Raw genomic sequence first — 18,070 nt, forward strand, 5'->3', positions numbered from 1 at the left:
CTACAAAAATTTTTTAGTGCACACTAACATATAACCATTTAGGTGTGTTACAACATGCATTACATGTGTTGTGTTAGGGCAGCCCATTCATCACAATGCATGAAAAAATGTACATGGTGTTTTCAGTAAAATGAAGTACATGGCTGCACATTGGGCCTGATTCATTAAAGATTTCCAAGGCTGGAGAAGATACACTTTCATCAGTGAAGCTGGATGATCCAGCAAACCTGTAATACATTTGCTATTTGTTAGCAAGTGTTTTCACTGCTGGACTAGATCTATTTCAGGTTTGCTGGATCACCCAGCTTCACTGATGAAAGTGTATCCTCCCCAGCCTTAGAGAGCATTAAAAAATCAGGTCCATTTTTTTTGTGGTGCTTTGTGGTGCATTTTGCATCGGTCCCTAATGTTCAATGCATTGCGGTTCATATGTGGTACCATGCTGTGGTAATGCACGGTAATGTGTGCCTCGGTCAAATTTTTGTGCTATTTGGAGCTCATTTGCAGAGATTTCTCCTCGATTCCTATATGTATTCCTGTATTTCATGGTGACAATGATTTCACCAGACACAAGTTGAGGGGAAAAACTTCATTAAGGACCCAGACAAAACAAAACTAAAAACAAAAACCCACAAAAGAAAAAGAAAGGAAGACTGGACAAAACTTAAACTTGTATTAGGATATAATTTGTAAAACCTCTTCAAAAAAAGGATAATTAGAACTGGCCAGTCTCCGTGATTGGTGTGACTTTACTTAGTCACCAAATAAGTTGCATTTCTCCACAACGTCAAGATTTTTGTAATTGTGAGAAGGCGCTACCCTTAAAGATCCCCAGTGACAGCAATGATGGAGATCAGACAGCTCATGATGCTTTATATGTAGACCCTTTTGTCTGGACACACTGGTTTTTTCCCCAGTATTGTGTCTAAATTCTACAGTTTCTTGGATACACATGAATCTGAATCAGACTTTAATATTTTAGTCAAGTAAAAGAAAGCATTTTGTAACTTGGTGACAGGGTTTTTTTCCTTTATGAGCAAACTGGCTGGTAGGATGATGGATGGTGTATAATTGTCAACTAGTTTTTTCATCTTTACAATGTGTTGGGTCACTAGGATTTTGGTCTGTCATGAAGAAAAAAAATACACAGGCCTTTATTACCGTATGGGAAATGACTGATGCTGACTCTCTCTCTGATGTAAAAGTCAGCTGCTGTGTGAAATGGTGTGCTGACAGAACAATAAAAAGGTAGAAGAGCTGACTGTATGTTGGGGAACCCATTACTGGCACCGGTATTCAGAACAAGCAGACAAGCAGATGCTGTGTTTACTGTGTTATGGACTTGATGCCCTCCTTCGCGAACTGTTTGCTTCTTTGCTGAATAAATTGCAGAACAAACTTTCTTGGAATATTCCTGGGTGTCCATGTCATATTCATGGTTTATTGCTGTTGATGTCAGTTGAGGCTGTCCCCTTTACAAAGGATTAAGCTGATGCAGCTATGACATGACAAGCCAGAGTAGCGGTAACACTTAAAGTGAAAGGATACATATGATGTAATATCTCTTTTGTCAAATTACTAAGCTCCTGGCTTCTGGTAGCTTTTTGTTTAGGCTCTAACTACACGGAGGATGCGCCTTTGTGAGTTGCCGGGGATAATGTAACACACAAGCACATAAGCACTTGTTACATCATCCAATTAGTACGGAGGTTTGTCGTCCCCATGGAATTCTGCTGTGAAACCGGCAGTGAAGATAGCGGCTCCATAGGATGTAGCGATGATGAGTCCTGGACTTGGTCATGGTTGCAGCACAATTGCACAGGGTAAGAATGTGCCATAATGCTTTGCATACTTGCTGATTATGACAGAAGCTCACCACCCACCAACAAATCTAGTTCCGCTTTAAGAACAAATATCTGACTTGTTCTTTTATACCTGGACATCCAATACCTGCTTCTATAAATAATTCAATCAATGTAAATTTTCTAAAATGAAAATGCCTGTTTTGTGTATAGATAAATAACCAAACTATTTTAAAGAACAAATGCTTGTTATTTTGAGTTCATTCTAAATCATTTGTTGTCAGTGCCAATCACATAACGCTTTGCCAAAAGCTGCTGTGCAAAACCTGCAGAAATAGCTAAGTCTCCTTGCAAAGAATTTTATTCTTATAAAAGAAACACACCACTCACGAATGTATCTGAAATATCACACCTTTATTGATTTTATTCTTTAGCTGCATGGTAGAAAGAAAAATGCTTGCTGTAAACTGCATAAATGGTTAGAAGTCACACAGAGCTGAGATAATACAAAAAGGATTACAGAGGGCCTGCCAGTGTGTTTCCATATTGTTTTAGGGTTACACGTGGCTTGTGGCCTTCTATTAGAAAACTGGTCTTTAGCTGGAATTCTTGTGACGCCACACTGCCCGTCAGGGAAGGCAGTAGGTTGTATAGTTAACTCCTAATTGGGGCAAAAAACACTACCCTGAAACCACACAACCTACTACCTCACCCCGCTAAGACAGCTTTAGTTTAAAATACCTTCCTTTCTGGTGGTCAGATGTATGCATTTTAAAAACTTTTTAGGGGACACATTTAAAAAAACAAAAGCCAGTTTTCTGGATTCACTTACCAAAATAAAGCCAATAAAGCTCTTTTTTTAAACAGAGCAAGAAAGCCTCTGAATTTTACTGCCCATGTCCGATGGGTATATGGACAATAACACATTTTTACTTGAGGGTAGAAAGGTTAGAACCTCTGGTAACAGGGCTGATTTACTAAATGGATTTAGGCTATTCACTTATCAAGGTGAATTATCACCTTGCCAGGGAAAAATCACTTAGCTTAGTGAATGTGGAGCAAGGAAAAAAACAGGACTTCTCGTTTCACACGATTGGATAGATGAAATCAGTAGTACTTCATTTCATTTAATACGCTAAGTGATATATCTCTTGCATGGGGATAGTTCACTTTGATATGTGAATAGTCTACATTTTTTTAGTAAATCAAACCCAATGTCGTTATTGCTGCCTGTGCTGGTGCCAAAAAATTTTTCTATTTCTAGCCGGGCTTCACAAGGACAGGAAGTGAGGGAGACTTTCCCGAATCCAGTAACAGACAGAAATAAACAAAAAGAGAAATATTGAGTATGTATACCATTTCATCTAAAACTGGCTGGAGTTACCCTTGAGGCACAAATGGAAAAAAAAAACAATGTTCTTGAAGTCCCAGAATAAAAAGATACAATACTCTAATGAGGTAAATGAAAAAAGGGAATAAAGATTAGCACTATAATATTCTCCCACAGTAAAGAAAAATACTTTAAAAAATAAATAGAAATTAGTAATGTAGCCTTCTTCCATTTTGCCACAGTAAATAAAGATTACTTTATAATATTATTCTCTCACCTTGCCACAGGGATTGGAGCTGACTTTATTAATATATTATCTTTCCTTGCCATAGGAAATTGAGGATACTACTACAGCCTTCTCCTAATAAAATAAATCTATTATTTTATTCCCTCACCTTCCCACAGGGGATTGAGGTTAGGACTATAGTTTTCGCCCACATTCCTATTGTGAATAAAGAATGTTTTTTTAATATCCTCTCACCTTGCCAAAAGGAATTAGGTTTATTACTATTGTAACACACTTCCAAGTTGTTATAGTATTTAAGAATGTTTCTTCTTTATATTCCTATACTTTGCCATGGAAAGTAAAGATTAATGCATTCTCCCACATTGCCATAATGAATAAGTATTACCAATATATCCCTACACCTTGCCACAGTAAAGAGAGGTTTTCTTGCTATTATATTCTCCCTTCACACTGTAAACATGGTGTTCATATCGCTACCCACTACAAGGAAGAATTGTTAGTTTAATATTGTATACCTACAGCTTGAGTTTAGATGTGCAACATATCTACCACTGCCAGAAAGAGTAAAGGTTACTACTACTACATTTTCTTGTAGTGAGTAAAAGTATTGTAACTTTTCTACAGTGTATTTCTACAGTGGATAATTAATTATTGGTTATTATATTTTCCCACCTTACCAAAGGGAATGAAAGTGACTATTAAATTACTATTAGACTGCTATTATTACTATTAAATTCTGTAAAGTTTACTTTTACATTATGTCACCTTGCTACAGTTAACAAATGATATTTTATTACTGGATTCTGTTGCATTGCCATAGCAAAGGTTAATATACTGTTCTCCCACACTGAAAAAATGTTAGCTCATTAACACAATTACAATTATTTAAAATTAGATTACACACAAAACAATTATTCAAAAGGTAAAATGGTAAAACAACAACTCTTTCCACAATGAACAGGCTCCATCGAAGAAATTACAGCCACTTCAGGAAAGACAGTAGATTGTATAGTTATCTGACACTTAGGGCTTGACCCCAAAACTAAACAACCTACTACCTCACCCCAAAGGACAGTTAGCCTCATGGAAGGAAGGGAGCAGAACCACGTTTGCAGGTAACAAAGCATCCTAAGGAGGTTGTAAAAGGTTATACAGAATAAATAGGACAGACAGGTAACACTTCAAGAAAATACTGAGAAAATCTGCATCATATTAGGGATCTTCACTGAATACATTAACAGATTATCACGCTGAACACCTGCAGGGTTTCATAGAAATGATTTCATTCACCTTCAATTTTCCTCGAAAGCAGGCTCAGACTGGCTGTTAAAACAGAACCAGAAGGCCATGAATCCTCCTACAAGATGATTGGAAAAAAAATAAACATGATATATTACTTAATTGCCTCTGGATATTAAAAAAGAATTAACCAGTTATTTCCACAAAGAAGTAATTGCCTGCTATAATATATGGAGTGTGTATGTCAAACGCACCAATGAACTTTTATTTCTTTACTTGTCCTCTGCTAATCATATCATTAAAAGTGTTAGTGCCTAAACACCTTTACACCTTGGGCCTGATTTATTAAAGCTCTCCAAGACTGGGGAGGATATACTTTCATCAGTTTAGCTGGGTGATCTAGCAAACCTGGAATGGATCTGGTCAAGGATTGAAAACATTTGCTAACAAAAAGCAAATGACTGAAATCTATTCCAGGTTTGCGGGATCACCCAGCTTCACTGATGAAAGTGTATCTTCTCCAGCCATGGAGAGCTTTAATAAATCTGGCCCACTGAGTTGATAATTGACCACCCCTGATAGGTTAGAGGCAGACATGCTAAGGGACAAAATATGGGACTGTATATAAGGAATGACCAGATGCAAATCACAAAAAAAAAAAAAAAAAGGTGAAACAAGCAAAAAAAGGCAACTGTTTATGATAAACAGTGTGTTAGTCAGTGTGTTTCTATAATGGAGGATAAAATGAAAAAACATAATGACTAATGATGGCTTCTGCAGGTAGAAACCGGAACCAGTAAGGATTTCACTAATAGGGTATTTGCAAGATTTAGAATACTATTGGATAAGGACTAGTTCAGAGTTCAGAAGCTTACTATTCATACCAAGAGACCTGATCAGTTGTGGGTGGAATGGATGTATTAGTAATTATAAGTTGATCAAAAGTACACACGTTTTATCCTTTGGGCCTGATTTAATAAAGCTTTCCAAGGCTGGAGAGTATACACCTTTATCAGTGAAGGTTGGTGATCCAGAAAACCCGGAATGGATCTGGTCCAGGTCTAACAAATAGCAAATTACTTTTAAGAAATCCATTCAAGGTTTCCTGGATCACCCAGCTTCACTGTGGAAAGAAAATCCTCTTCTGCCTTGGAGATCTTTAATAAATCAGGGCCCATTGTGTAGAGAATGGCTTACATCTGAATGGGATTTTAAATGATTTCTACCCAGGGAAAATTATTGGAAAGGCAGTACCCTGGACAAGTGTGTGCAGTGTTTTGGGACTTGAATTGATTAAAACTGATCAAAATATTGATTGTATTGGCCAGGAAAACATAAAATCAGCAACTGATCTGCTTACATTTACTAGGCCTAATTTAGCTTGAAATTCCAATATTAGTTTTGGTTGGACTGACAGCAAGTCAAACTCTAAAAACATCCTGACAATACAATGTTTGGATTGCATACAGGAGCTTTCAAATATATTACAATAAACTTTAAGTGGGACCCTTAAGGGTAGAAATATGGGAGATGACATTGATGGGCGAAGAAGGAAGAACAGGGGCTTGCACTTTTAAAATAAGTCATTGGCAACTTTTAGTTTCTTATTTTGGCATGTTCCTTGTATTAAGCTAAAATATCAAATATTTATTTCAGCAGCAAAACAAGCTGAGTAAAAAAACAAACAAACCTTTTTCCAATTATGTCATACCTATAATGAATTAAAGTATGTCGGACGTCTTTTTGGATCAGATGACCTGGAAAACAACAAAATATATAATTTCATTAGTATGATGTGCATCTGCGTTCATTTCAAATTCTCACAAAAGTATAACAGATCTGGTTGTAAGGATCATTGAAATCATTAACAAAAATATTGAATGAAGTTTAAAATGGAAAGGTGCAAATATAGGTAATGGTAAATAGTTGACCTAGCTTTAGAGTGAAGCAAATTGTCAGAATTGATATATTCTTTTATTAATACTATGTAATTATTTAGCATCAACTTATATTACGCAGTCTTTAGTGCTGTCAATAACTGTACTTCAGAGGAGCACACAATCTAATCTCCCTAGCATAGTCTAGGGCAGGACTGCAAAGAAAAAGGACTAGGCACTGAGCCACTAAGTCATCTATAAATTCCTTGAAAACAAATGGCTCTAAAACACTGGTAAAAAAACTTAAAGAATTACAATTTAGCAGTTGCTAATAAAACACCAAACAGACTTGGGTCACGCTGAGTTGAAAGGCAAGCGAACAAATTCATACAATTTTTTTTAGCGTTGGAAATAAAAGGCAAAAGCTTTATAGGCTAATACAGTGTAAATTGATACATTTCACAAAGTTTCCTACCAATTCCACATACAAGACAATACCAGTATTGGAGCCACAAGCAGGTCTTTGACAATACCCTGCTTTGTGTGACCTCACTAAGGACTCATACCAGCCGATAGCTATACAAAACCAGCTTTGAACACACAAACCACTATATTATTCAATAAAAGAATTGTTACACAATACCACAAATTCAAATAAATCTTAGTAAATTCAAACCTGTCACTTCCATAATGAAATGATAAATGTTGATCTTAATTTCCCCTGACTACCCAGCTGCCCAAATTTGCACCTTTAAAGTCACAATGACGCTAATTTTACATGCAAAGTCAACTTGCTTCCATTAAATCTCACCAATACCCATAACCAAATTAATAACTTCTGGAAGTCATGTGCCCTCCATTACTATTCCTCTAGACATGTCCAGGCATTATATAGTTATATATATCACACAAGTTGCTTTCTTGGTTAGAATATTTTTTAGAGTAAAGGATGGTATTAATACATACCTGTTTTCATCCTAAATGTTCTCAGATCGAGTACAAGGCATTATTGCATTTATTAATATTACACAGTATTTATATAGCACCAACATATTACACAGCGCTTTACAAAGTCCAAAGCCATGTCACCAGTTGTCCATCAAAGGGGCTCACAATCTAATGTCCCTACCATAGTCATATGTCTTTAACACAGTCTAAGGCCCAACTGCATGTTTTTGGAATGTGGGAGGAAACCAGAGTACGCGGAGGAAACCCACACAAACACGGGGACAACCTGCAAACTCCATGCAGATAGCATCCTGGCCGAGATTCAAACCTGGGACCTAGCAGTGCAAAGGCCAATATTGAAAGGATTATGGATAAACCAATAGACAGCAGGTACGTCAAGGTTTACTCCGCAGGTAGGACCAGGTGATACTCCCTGACAACACAGCTGATTACTCCTCAGGGGTAATGTGTCCATATGAAGCTGATGCAGTACAGTTATCTGGTATACAGCCTCCAGAGGTTTTCCATGACAGACTCATGCTGCTCGAACAACATGCTGCAGTACAGGGCTGTTCATTGTCTCTTCTTTCCTGGAAGCATTTAGGTGTTGTAGATTTGTCCTTGGAAACATTCTTATTTTGGACCATGGTTCAGCTGGAGAGAACAATATTTACTATCTAGGCTGTCCACACAGAAATGAACTAAGAAAAACTATATCCTGGTCCCCCACTGACCTCAGTGGACCTCAGTGTGAGCCCACGGGTCACAATAGCAGCTAACGCTCACTTTACCAGGCTATTTTACACCTAAACAAAAAAAAATCCCTCCAGAGCTCTTGGCTGTAATTTTTGACAGATTCTTTTTGTCTGTTAAAATTCAACAGGTCCCATATGCCAATGCCTGCAGTTTGCTTTGTATCAATGTTCACATATATGTTTCATCATGTGTTAGCAGTGGCACAGTAATCATAGGAGGCTCAGGGTAACAAGGGTTGTCTTTTACAGCCCTAAAACTAGGCCAGCCATTGTGCAGCTTTGGGCAGTACCACCATTTTCCCACTAGAGGGAGCACTGACACAGTCTATGCTTCTAGCAGCTAGGCCTTCTGACACCAAACTCCTCTGCTGGTTAACCCCTACATTGCAGAATATCCTGTTCCCACTTACTGCAGTCATTTCAGCATTTGATTTTTATTTTGTGCACATTTCTGCACACATAACACACACATAACACATAAAACAATTTCAGGGTGACACACAAGTTATATCTGCTTTACATTCAGACTGCTCAAGGGGGTCTATTTGTGAAAGCTTGCAAAAGGTAAGCAGGGATGTTGCTGATAGGTATAAAGCTCCACTCAATAAGATTGGCAAAATTTGTGAATTAAACCCAGGGCAGGACTGGACTGGGGGAAATCTCTTACTAGGGCCAGTACTAATGAGATATGTCTGACTGATGCAGACATCAATTAGGGCAGAACCCATATTTAGCAATGCATAATGGGCATTATATAGCTTTCTGTAATCCATACAGACCAGCAATCACAGCATTTAATAGAGGTAAGTTTTCAAAAATAAACTTTTTTTTTGTGGCTCTCAGATGTCAAGATCTATTGCCAAGAGCCATGCTGGAATATTAGAAACGCATTAAATGCGATACCAGGGCACACGTTTCATTCTTTTATTTTAAAAGGTTACTTGACTGTAGTTGCAAAAGTTTTCAGTCCTCTACTGATTAATGACACCACCCAGTCTCCTTCATCTTCCCTTTCCCCACCGACTGCAGGTTTCTTGGTATACAACACACACCCTAATTTATAAAGAAAAGGGTACTGACTCAGATAAACAAAGTTTTACATTTACACCTAATACTTTGCTAGAGAACTGAAAATAGCTGCTGCAGAGCCACTGAGATTATCTATTCCTTTTTTTCCATGGTGTTCTTTCAGGTGGTTTGGAGGTTCTGAAGTATCATGGCTCATTCATGCCTACTTTTCATCCGGTTCCTGCAATATTGTCCACCATGTCTCTCAGCCTTGCCAATCATACGGTAATTATATTCATGCACTGGCACCAAACTATGATAAGGACATGTGAGGGCTTATTATTAGGTAAATGCGATATACTTGTCACAATGAAATGTAAGCTTCCAACATTCTCCAAAAAATGTAAGTATGTTACAGTATAATTAGTCTGTATATGGCAAAACCAAATGTCACTGCTCAGCACAGAGTGATCAGATACAGTGACCATTAGCCCCAAATCGGAATGAGTTTTGTATTATGTTAATTCTACTTACAGTTATTATTGTATAAAGTTTGTTTTTAATGTATCTTCCATGTGCATATATAGTAGAATCAGCCCATGTTAGGCCGGGTCTACTCTTGTGAATATAGCTCTGTTTAGGATTTTTCTTGTACCTGTGTAACACTGGATGTGTGTGATCTGGAAGGAACTGCTCAATTCTCTTTCACATTTACTACATGTTCTGGCAGTGGAAGGCACAGCCCAACAAACACAAACTTCATCCTGCACAACAAGGAAGAACAACTCCCTCTGCCATGAATCTGTACTGAGCCATCCTGAAATCCTGTATACTGTATAATAAATAATGAGGATTTTTCTTTCTGCATTTTTCACACCCTAATTAAAGTACATCTTTCAATTTCCAAATCTATGTTAACCTAACTACTTATCTTCTACAACTTCATCAATGTCCAGCAGCCCCACTATATGGGATGCTGTAAAATCCTAATATCAACACTTGCTAGTAAAAGAGAAAGCTGACTGCAATTTTGCCTCATCTTTCAAAAGTCAGTAAAACCTCTAGTAGATTACATTATAAGCAAAAAAATAATAGGAAAGACAATGAGGAATTTGTATACAGAGCACCCTGGTGTTCCCAAGGTGCTTTGGAAGTGATTGAAGATATGTGAAAACACCTTTAGGTGTTTGGATTTTATTATTGTAGCTGGTTTACAAAGGTTTAGTACCTGATAAATATACATTAGGATAAATGATCAAAATTTAAATAGGAAATGTAGACACCCCTCCCAGGAGATTGAGGGGTCTATCTCCTTCTCCTTCCATCTATTAGTAAATATAAATAAAAGCCCCTTTGCCTGCTCCTATAGATTTTAACTTTAGATGTCATTGAAGCAGAATAGACACCTGTGATGAGAGATTCCCATTATGTTGGATATTTTGGATTAACATTAAGTGGTAAATAGGCTATGGTCACCCCCCTCTTTCTTCCCTGTGATGAAAGCATTAGGACGCGTATTGCACGTGGTACACCACACAGATCTGCATTCCAGATCAATTGGTAACACTATTAAAGAAGATGACGGATTGAAGAGCTGCAGAAGATCAAGTGACTCCCCCGGGGCTGACCACCCAACCACAAGGTCATTGTTTATCCTCCATGGCCCCACACTCCTTGTCAGCTACCTGAACACTTCCATTACCAAAGTGAGGATGGAACCAACTGCTGGATCAGTCAAAGTTAATGGTCTGTCCTCTGACTAATCCCACATTTATTTTGTGGTTCCGTAAATTCCTTTGTAGTCAGCCAATTACCAAACATAAAATAATTCACTACGCTTTTAAGTTTGGCCCAAAGCTCTGCTATACATCGGGACAGCTCCACATAGATTACTGCGCATAGATTTAAAAGGAAATCTAGATTTTTGTTTAGTTATTACGTTCAGTTTAAAAAAAAATACAAATTCCTAATTTTGTTGTGTACTTTTTATCAGGTAAATAGAAGCTGCTGCAATTCATATTTTTTATTTACTACTTGTAGCCAGCAGTTGGAGCTTTATGTACATTTTCTGGGGAGTTTCTTCTTTACAGCTGCAGAGCTTAATGTGAACCTACATTTTTCTCAACAGGATTACAAAATGTATTCCTACCTCTCAATTAATAAACTCTGTGTTTGGTTCAGATGCCTGGAGTGAAGGGAAAGTACTGTGTAAGATATAAGTTGGTATAAGTAATGTGGGCTATAGACTCTAACTCTTTATAGTACAGCATTGCATAATATGTTGGTGCTATGAAAATACTGTATATTAATAATATTAACTTAATAAATCAAATGGACTGAGTCACATCCCCCTCTACACCTATACAAACCAAGTATTTCCTTTAGCTCCTGGAACAGAATTGGCCTGATTTGTTAAAGCTCTCCAAGGCTAAAGCTGGGTGATCCAGCAAACCTGGAATGGATTATTTTAAACGTCATTTGCTATTTGTTAACAAATGTTTTCAATCCTGGTTCAGATCCATTCCAAGTGTTATAGATCACCCAGCTTCACTGATAAAAGTGCATCCAGCCTTGAAGGGCATTAATAAATCAGACCCAATTGATCAGTGGACAAGGGAAAGAAGGGTATATAAATGCTAGGGAGTGGTAAAAGTTAGTTTGGTTTATATGGACAGATCAGTGGTTTGCTTTAAAACAGATCTAGATGACTAAAAAAGCAAACCTGTTCTTCTCTGCAAGCAGGAATACTCCCTGCTAGGAAAGCAAAAGGTAGTGCTGGACTTTCTTATCAGACACCAGCACCTACTTCAAACATAGTGTCATTGGTGTTCTAAGTTATTGTTAACGTAAGACTGTATGAAAATAATTTCAAATGTTATTAAAATCACTTCATAAACCTAAAAAAAAATAAAATAATATAAAATTCATTATGTTTTTCCATAGGTGGTAACCATTGACACCAGAAGATGGTTGGATTGGCATAGACTCATAGCATCAGACAGTTGGGAGGTACAATATGCTACAGTTATGTGCATGACTATGAACATTCAGGGGAAAGAAACAATAATGATTAGACAAGGTTGTCCAACCAATATTTCCCCCTGAGTTCAGCTGGCTGGAGGGGTTGCTAAAGAGTGCATCGATTAGTAGTGCTGCATAGTAGTGAGAAGTCATGAAGCTCACCGAAAACAACAGACTCTCTATTAGTAGTAGTAGTAGTAGTAGTAAGTTTTGCTTTGTATTAGTGAAAATTAGCTTTCTAATATGTTTCTGTCTCACTATTCTCATTATTAGTTCTCTAATTAAAACTACCGGTAGTTAAAATGTTTAAACTCAGAAAGGATTCTTTAAAGGTATACAGATTTTTATTATATATATATATATATATATATATAAATTTTCTCAGTATCCCTCATGTTTGACCTTGCTAGTTTCTGATCATATTGGGTCTAAGCACAAATCGGGTGTGTGGTAGAACTGATATAAGAACAGTTATATTGCTTCTAGAAAACACTAAGGTTGTAGTGGCTTGGTGGGAACAGCTGCTAGTCCTTGTGTGTCACTACACAAAAGCTATTTGATGATCAAACAGAACAAAGAATATTTTGGAATTCAGGACCAGGGTCTGGCCTGGTGGCTGGTCGGTGTGATTTGCTTGGGGTCAAACCGCGGCGAATTTTCAGAGGCTGCAGCTCAGAGAATCAGCTGCTGATTAACAGGATGCCTTGTTTGTGTGCTGAGAACAGCTGTGAGGACATCATAGTTCACATAGGCAAACATGAAGGCTTACACTTCCATAATCTTTTTAGGGTTCCAATGCACATGCAGATTGTTTGCAGAAAGGACTCAAGAGATCCACTGAATAGAATCAGCTTGGGTATGCCTACATCTATAAGTTTTCTGCTCAGATATCAAGTGGTGGGAATCCTTATGTTATATAGTACTAATTCGGACCTTGTGGAGGTGCAAGCAGGTGTCTACACACATTCTAAGCACCAATCTGCAAATTCACAAAGGAATTCTGCACAGCAGCACAGTCATATGACTAGAGGATGAAGTACACAGGAGGTTTTTCTTTAATGGTACCTACAGGTCAATGACTGGGGGAGCAGGTAAGAAGGGACAATAGAAATCATCCTCAAGCTCCTATCAGTGACTTAACCTTGGCCCAGGGTATTGGTATCAGTCAGGACATAGCATTTCCTATTTTTCTCTGCAATATGACTGCAACTTTGTACTTAATTACAGGATGGATGGCTGCAGTAGGGGACTGTCTGTGTCATTTTGAACAAGAAAAGAAAAAGGGATCAAGATTTTCATGATTGTGTCATTTTAAGTTGACAGTAGATGTTGTCCCTAAATAATGCCTGACCATGTGCCATCCTTCTAGGATAAAAAGAATTGTTGGGGGAGAACTATAGTCCCTTAGAGATGTTAATAATATCTGGAATTGTTACCCTGACACATCACTTAATATGCATTTACCTGATCTATCTAATGATAGGTCCATTTACCAGTCTCCATTTTAGACTCATCACCCTATTGGTATACATACAATATGTTCATGGGTACTGTGAATAGCTCAGAAAAGCATTTTTAGCCATTCTATCTGAATGGTGGCACCCATATCTTATGTTGTCTTCAAGATGAAAACTGAAACTTCAGACAGTTTGTTGGTGGTTTTGTCAAACATTAAGAATATTCTAAAAAAAAACATCAATCCAAAACTAGAAGGGGGTGTTTAAAACTCCTGTAACCTTTATGACATCTGTCTCATTGGGTATACTTGCCTTTATTCCCCGTCCTTTAGACACAACAGGAAAATAGAGAAAATCATTTTGAAAATTATTTTCTTACATTCCTGACATTTTCAGTTCTGGATTTTCCCCTAAAATTCCATACTGAATTTCCCCAGTGGAGAACATCACAAACATTAAAGTTGGGAGTGTCACTCTGTCCAAAACTAAAAAAAGTTTGGATTTAGGTTCACTTTAAGTTATGCAACAAAATTCTCACAATATTTTAAAACTTGAAATGTAGTGATACTCACTTTTTTTACATGGGTTTTCGTGGAGATGAGCAGTGGTCTTGGTTTTCTGCAAAAAGAAGAATAAAAAGATATATTTTAAGGATAATCATTTTATTAGGTAGCAAACAAAGTATTACACAGATGTACATACATCCAAGTGTGTAGCTGTGCAAATAATGATTGAGACCTAATGGGCAACTGCCTTGAGTGTTGTGTGTTCACCTTTAGTGGTCCTTTTAATATTTTAAGAAACCAGATGAGATGAGCAAAGTGTTTAAGCTAAATAGATCTAATTGTTGGCAAAATGTATTTGAATTTTGCTTATTTTTGCTTCTAGGTGTATTTAGGGTAATTTTTGTATGGTATATTTGTGCATTTAACCATTAGCTTTGTACTATCACTCATAATTTTTGTTAAACTTTTTTCACTGTTTTTTATTTTCTGTAAAAAAAATCTTGAAATACTGAGTTTAATTCAGGCACAGGTCTAGTGTACATGGAATTTTCACCTTCCACTGACTCCAAAGCTTAGACAAAATGAAGCAATTTTGATCAATCCTGGAATATATGGGAGCAACAAATATTTTCCCATTAGTCATTAGGTAAGTCAGTTCATGGAGCACTCATGAGGCGATAAACTCACACTAATTAAAAACAAACTCAATATTTGTACTATTATATTAATGGCACACCCTAAACCATGCATTGACTTCACTTTTCTATATCTTCTTTGTTCTGGGAACATTGAGTTACCTCTTTGTCGAGCAGCCACAGGTGGATCCTCTAATAGGGTTACTGGCCAGTACAAGCAATCTTTAAAGCTGATAATTGTTGGCTATGAGATGGAAGGCCTGGCATTGAGCCACTATTGTGCAGTCCTGACATATAACATAAATGATACATTAAGGATATCCCTGACAGCAGATTCATGACTCTTGGAACTGTACTCCAAAAACAAGGCAAAATGCTCATAAGGATAAAATGTATTTTTACAGAATGTATAAATAAGCTAATGAGGTGCCTCCACTGTTTTGTGTTACCATTATTGTTATTCCATAAACCAGCAGCAAATGTGTATAACCTTGGACAATACAAAGTAGCACTTTGCCAAAGTGTATACATTGTATTACTTTGCTTGGAATATGGTTCCCATGCAGATATCTTTCAGGCACTGAGCAAGCAAGTTTAGTGGCCTGGGATCAGCTCCTGGGTAAGGTTAAGCTCTTCTCTTCCTTGTTTACCTCGACCTGTTCTTACAACTCCTTTATCATATATCCCTGCATGGGATCCATTATTTAATAAAAACACAGTTCCCTCTAATTTGATAACCAGAACCTAAAGTAATAGACATTTGTAGACTGCATTCTAAACCTCCATGTTCCATTGACCGAATGTTGTCACCAGAAGGAACATATTCTAACACAAAGAATATCCTCACTCGTGTGCTGACCTCCAGGTAGTACAGAGAACTCAGAACTCCACATTGTCCTTCCAATCTTTTTTTTACAATATAAAGCCCTGCCATATCACTACTGGTGTGAGTGGGTTTCCCCTCACTGGCACATGTTTTACATAAGAAATCACTGATATAAAGTGATGTCAAATGCATAAAATCATTAAATTCTTCTGTGCAGCAGTAGTTTTAGTCATCTCAGTGCTGTTCATTTTTTAAAAGGGCTGATCTAAAACATTTCTGACCTCAGTTCAACCGGTGTGGAGGACAAAAGACAGCAAACTGGTAATTTCAGTTAATTCAGGTGTTCAGTACATTGTGTAATCACAAGTGTCTTAGGTTAATAATAAGGCACTGAAAATGCAGGGGTAAGAATGACAGATTAACTCCATCTTGCCATTATTTCTGCTGCAACACCAGTGACAATAATACTAATGTATAACTAATATGCACAAAGCTTCTATTATAAAACAACAATGTTATGCTGAGCTGTCAAATCACTACAAACTGGCTCAGATCATCAAGCATAGCTACAATACAAAAAAGATTTCTGGACATCTGACCATCACACTTCTAATGAGCCTGATTTAATAAAGCTCTCCAAGACTGGAGAAGATAGGTCATCATGGGAGAAAATTGTTCACAATCATTTGCTATTAAGTTGGCAAATATTTTCAGTCTTGGGCCAGATCAATTCCAGGTTTTCAGTATCACCCAGGTTCTCTCATGATAGTCTTGATCCAGTCTTGGGGAGCTTTACTAAACCTGGCCCAATGTGTCCAAGGGTATGTGGACAAACCCGCAAATTATTTAGTTTAGGTGTTCCAGTGAAAGAACAGCATAAAAAGATATTTAGACAGTTGTGTGCTTCCAACATGGTAGCAGTTTGGGAAACTCCCCCTTATATTTCACTACAACTGAGCCCCTGTATACAAAGCTTTTGGTCCAACCACAGGGGTTGCAAAGCAGCCCCTCCTGGGTCCATAAGATTAAGGGTCCCCGATAATGTGCTACTAGAAAGAAGTTCCACTCTCTCCTTCAGTTCCCTCTCTTTTATCACTCCAGTAAGAATAAAAGCAGAGCCAACCTTACTATGAAGCCAGGGGATGCATTGGACCTTATTTATTAAAGCCCCCCAACGCTGGAGAGAATACACTTTCATCAGTGTAGCTGGGTGATCCAGAAAACGTGTAATGGACCTGGCCCAGGATTCAAAACATATGCTAGCAAATTACATTGAAGCAATTAATTCCTGGTTTGCTGGATCACCCAGCTTCACTGATAAAAGTGTATCCTCTCCAGCCTTGGAGGGCTTTAATAAATCAGGCCCTTCGTCTTAGGTGAAGCCCTTTTTTTAGTGCATGAACTAGAATTCTCAGTCACCTCATGGTTTTCCAGTGGCTTTTGCAACAGACTGCATGACCTTTGGATTTGTGTTTTTTATTTAAAAACTGTAGCTTAATAAATTACAGAAATGGCTCTCAAAATGTTTTTTTTTTTAAATGTTAAAAAAAGTGATCCTGGCACCAGAGTCAAATATGAATTTGGTCTTGAATCAAACAAATAGGAACTGATTCTGGGACAAAAACTTATAGAAACCAATTTTCAAATCAGGCCCTTACTGAGAAGCTGCCAAGTTTTAAAGAATAAAAATAACACAAAGGTCAGTAGAATATTTCTAAAAGCGCTTCCTGGTGAATGTGTATTTATGTTTTAACAGTTAATATGTTCGCTGAACCAAAAGACTTCGGCATCCAATTTGTTCCTTGAGTGCCTTTCATTTTTCTGCTGCTGCTGTGAAATTTGTGGTGGTTTCAGCTTACAGTTGACCAAGTGGCAACATTCAGAAGAGAATTCCTGACACAGAACCCTGCGGGTTGACATTGCACACTGTACTCAGAGCCCCAGCACAAATCACAGATGAGGAGACAGCCATTGATAACATGTTGTGTCACATGACATAGAGTTAGGGCAAAGGTCTAACACTCATCAGGAAGGAATGTGCTTCACCACACTTCATCAATCATCTCTCTAATCTATACATCCAATGGCTAAGCCATGGATGAATGTTAGGGTGTAAGGAAGACCTGGCACTAATAATAGCTGCTCTCAGATTTCCTGCAAACACATTTTTTGCTAAGGCGGTATATTGCATTGGCTGGATATCAATACTCACAGAGAGTTTTTTTTTTTTAAATTTTAAATTTAAATTCCAAACAAAATTGTAATATGTATCATCCTACCAGCCCATAGCCTGCATTAGTTTTCTCTTTTCAGGCTTTTCCCCCCTTTATTATCACCAACGCTTAGTCTACTGTATCTGTGGAAGAGCAGTGTTGTCACACTAGGACACAAAGTGTTAAGATTTCTTAAGATAACTCCG

General features: G+C 37.5%; 1 protein-coding gene across 3 annotated transcripts in view; it reads right to left on the reverse strand.

The window, feature by feature from the left end:
- Positions 1-2,197: 2,197 nt before the first annotated feature.
- Positions 2,198-18,070, reverse strand: part of LOC140323309 (uncharacterized) — a 74,324-nt gene continuing 58,451 nt past the window's right edge. The window contains exons 4-6 of one of the 3 annotated variants that reach the window (XM_072400267.1): positions 14,257-14,302; positions 6,330-6,375; positions 2,198-4,736 (exon numbers count right to left, since the gene is read on the reverse strand). In XM_072400267.1, coding sequence (XP_072256368.1) covers positions 4,706-4,736; positions 6,330-6,375; positions 14,257-14,302 — 123 coding nt within the window. In that variant the 3' untranslated portion in view covers positions 2,198-4,705. Of the gene's footprint in view, positions 4,737-4,760; positions 6,376-14,256; positions 14,303-18,070 lie in introns of those variants that run through there. The other 2 variants (XM_072400265.1, XM_072400264.1) reach the window with 2 other exon arrangements.

The sequence above is a fragment of the Pyxicephalus adspersus genome, chromosome 2 (assembly GCF_032062135.1).
Source record: "Pyxicephalus adspersus chromosome 2, UCB_Pads_2.0, whole genome shotgun sequence".
NCBI lineage: Eukaryota > Metazoa > Chordata > Amphibia > Anura > Pyxicephalidae > Pyxicephalus > Pyxicephalus adspersus.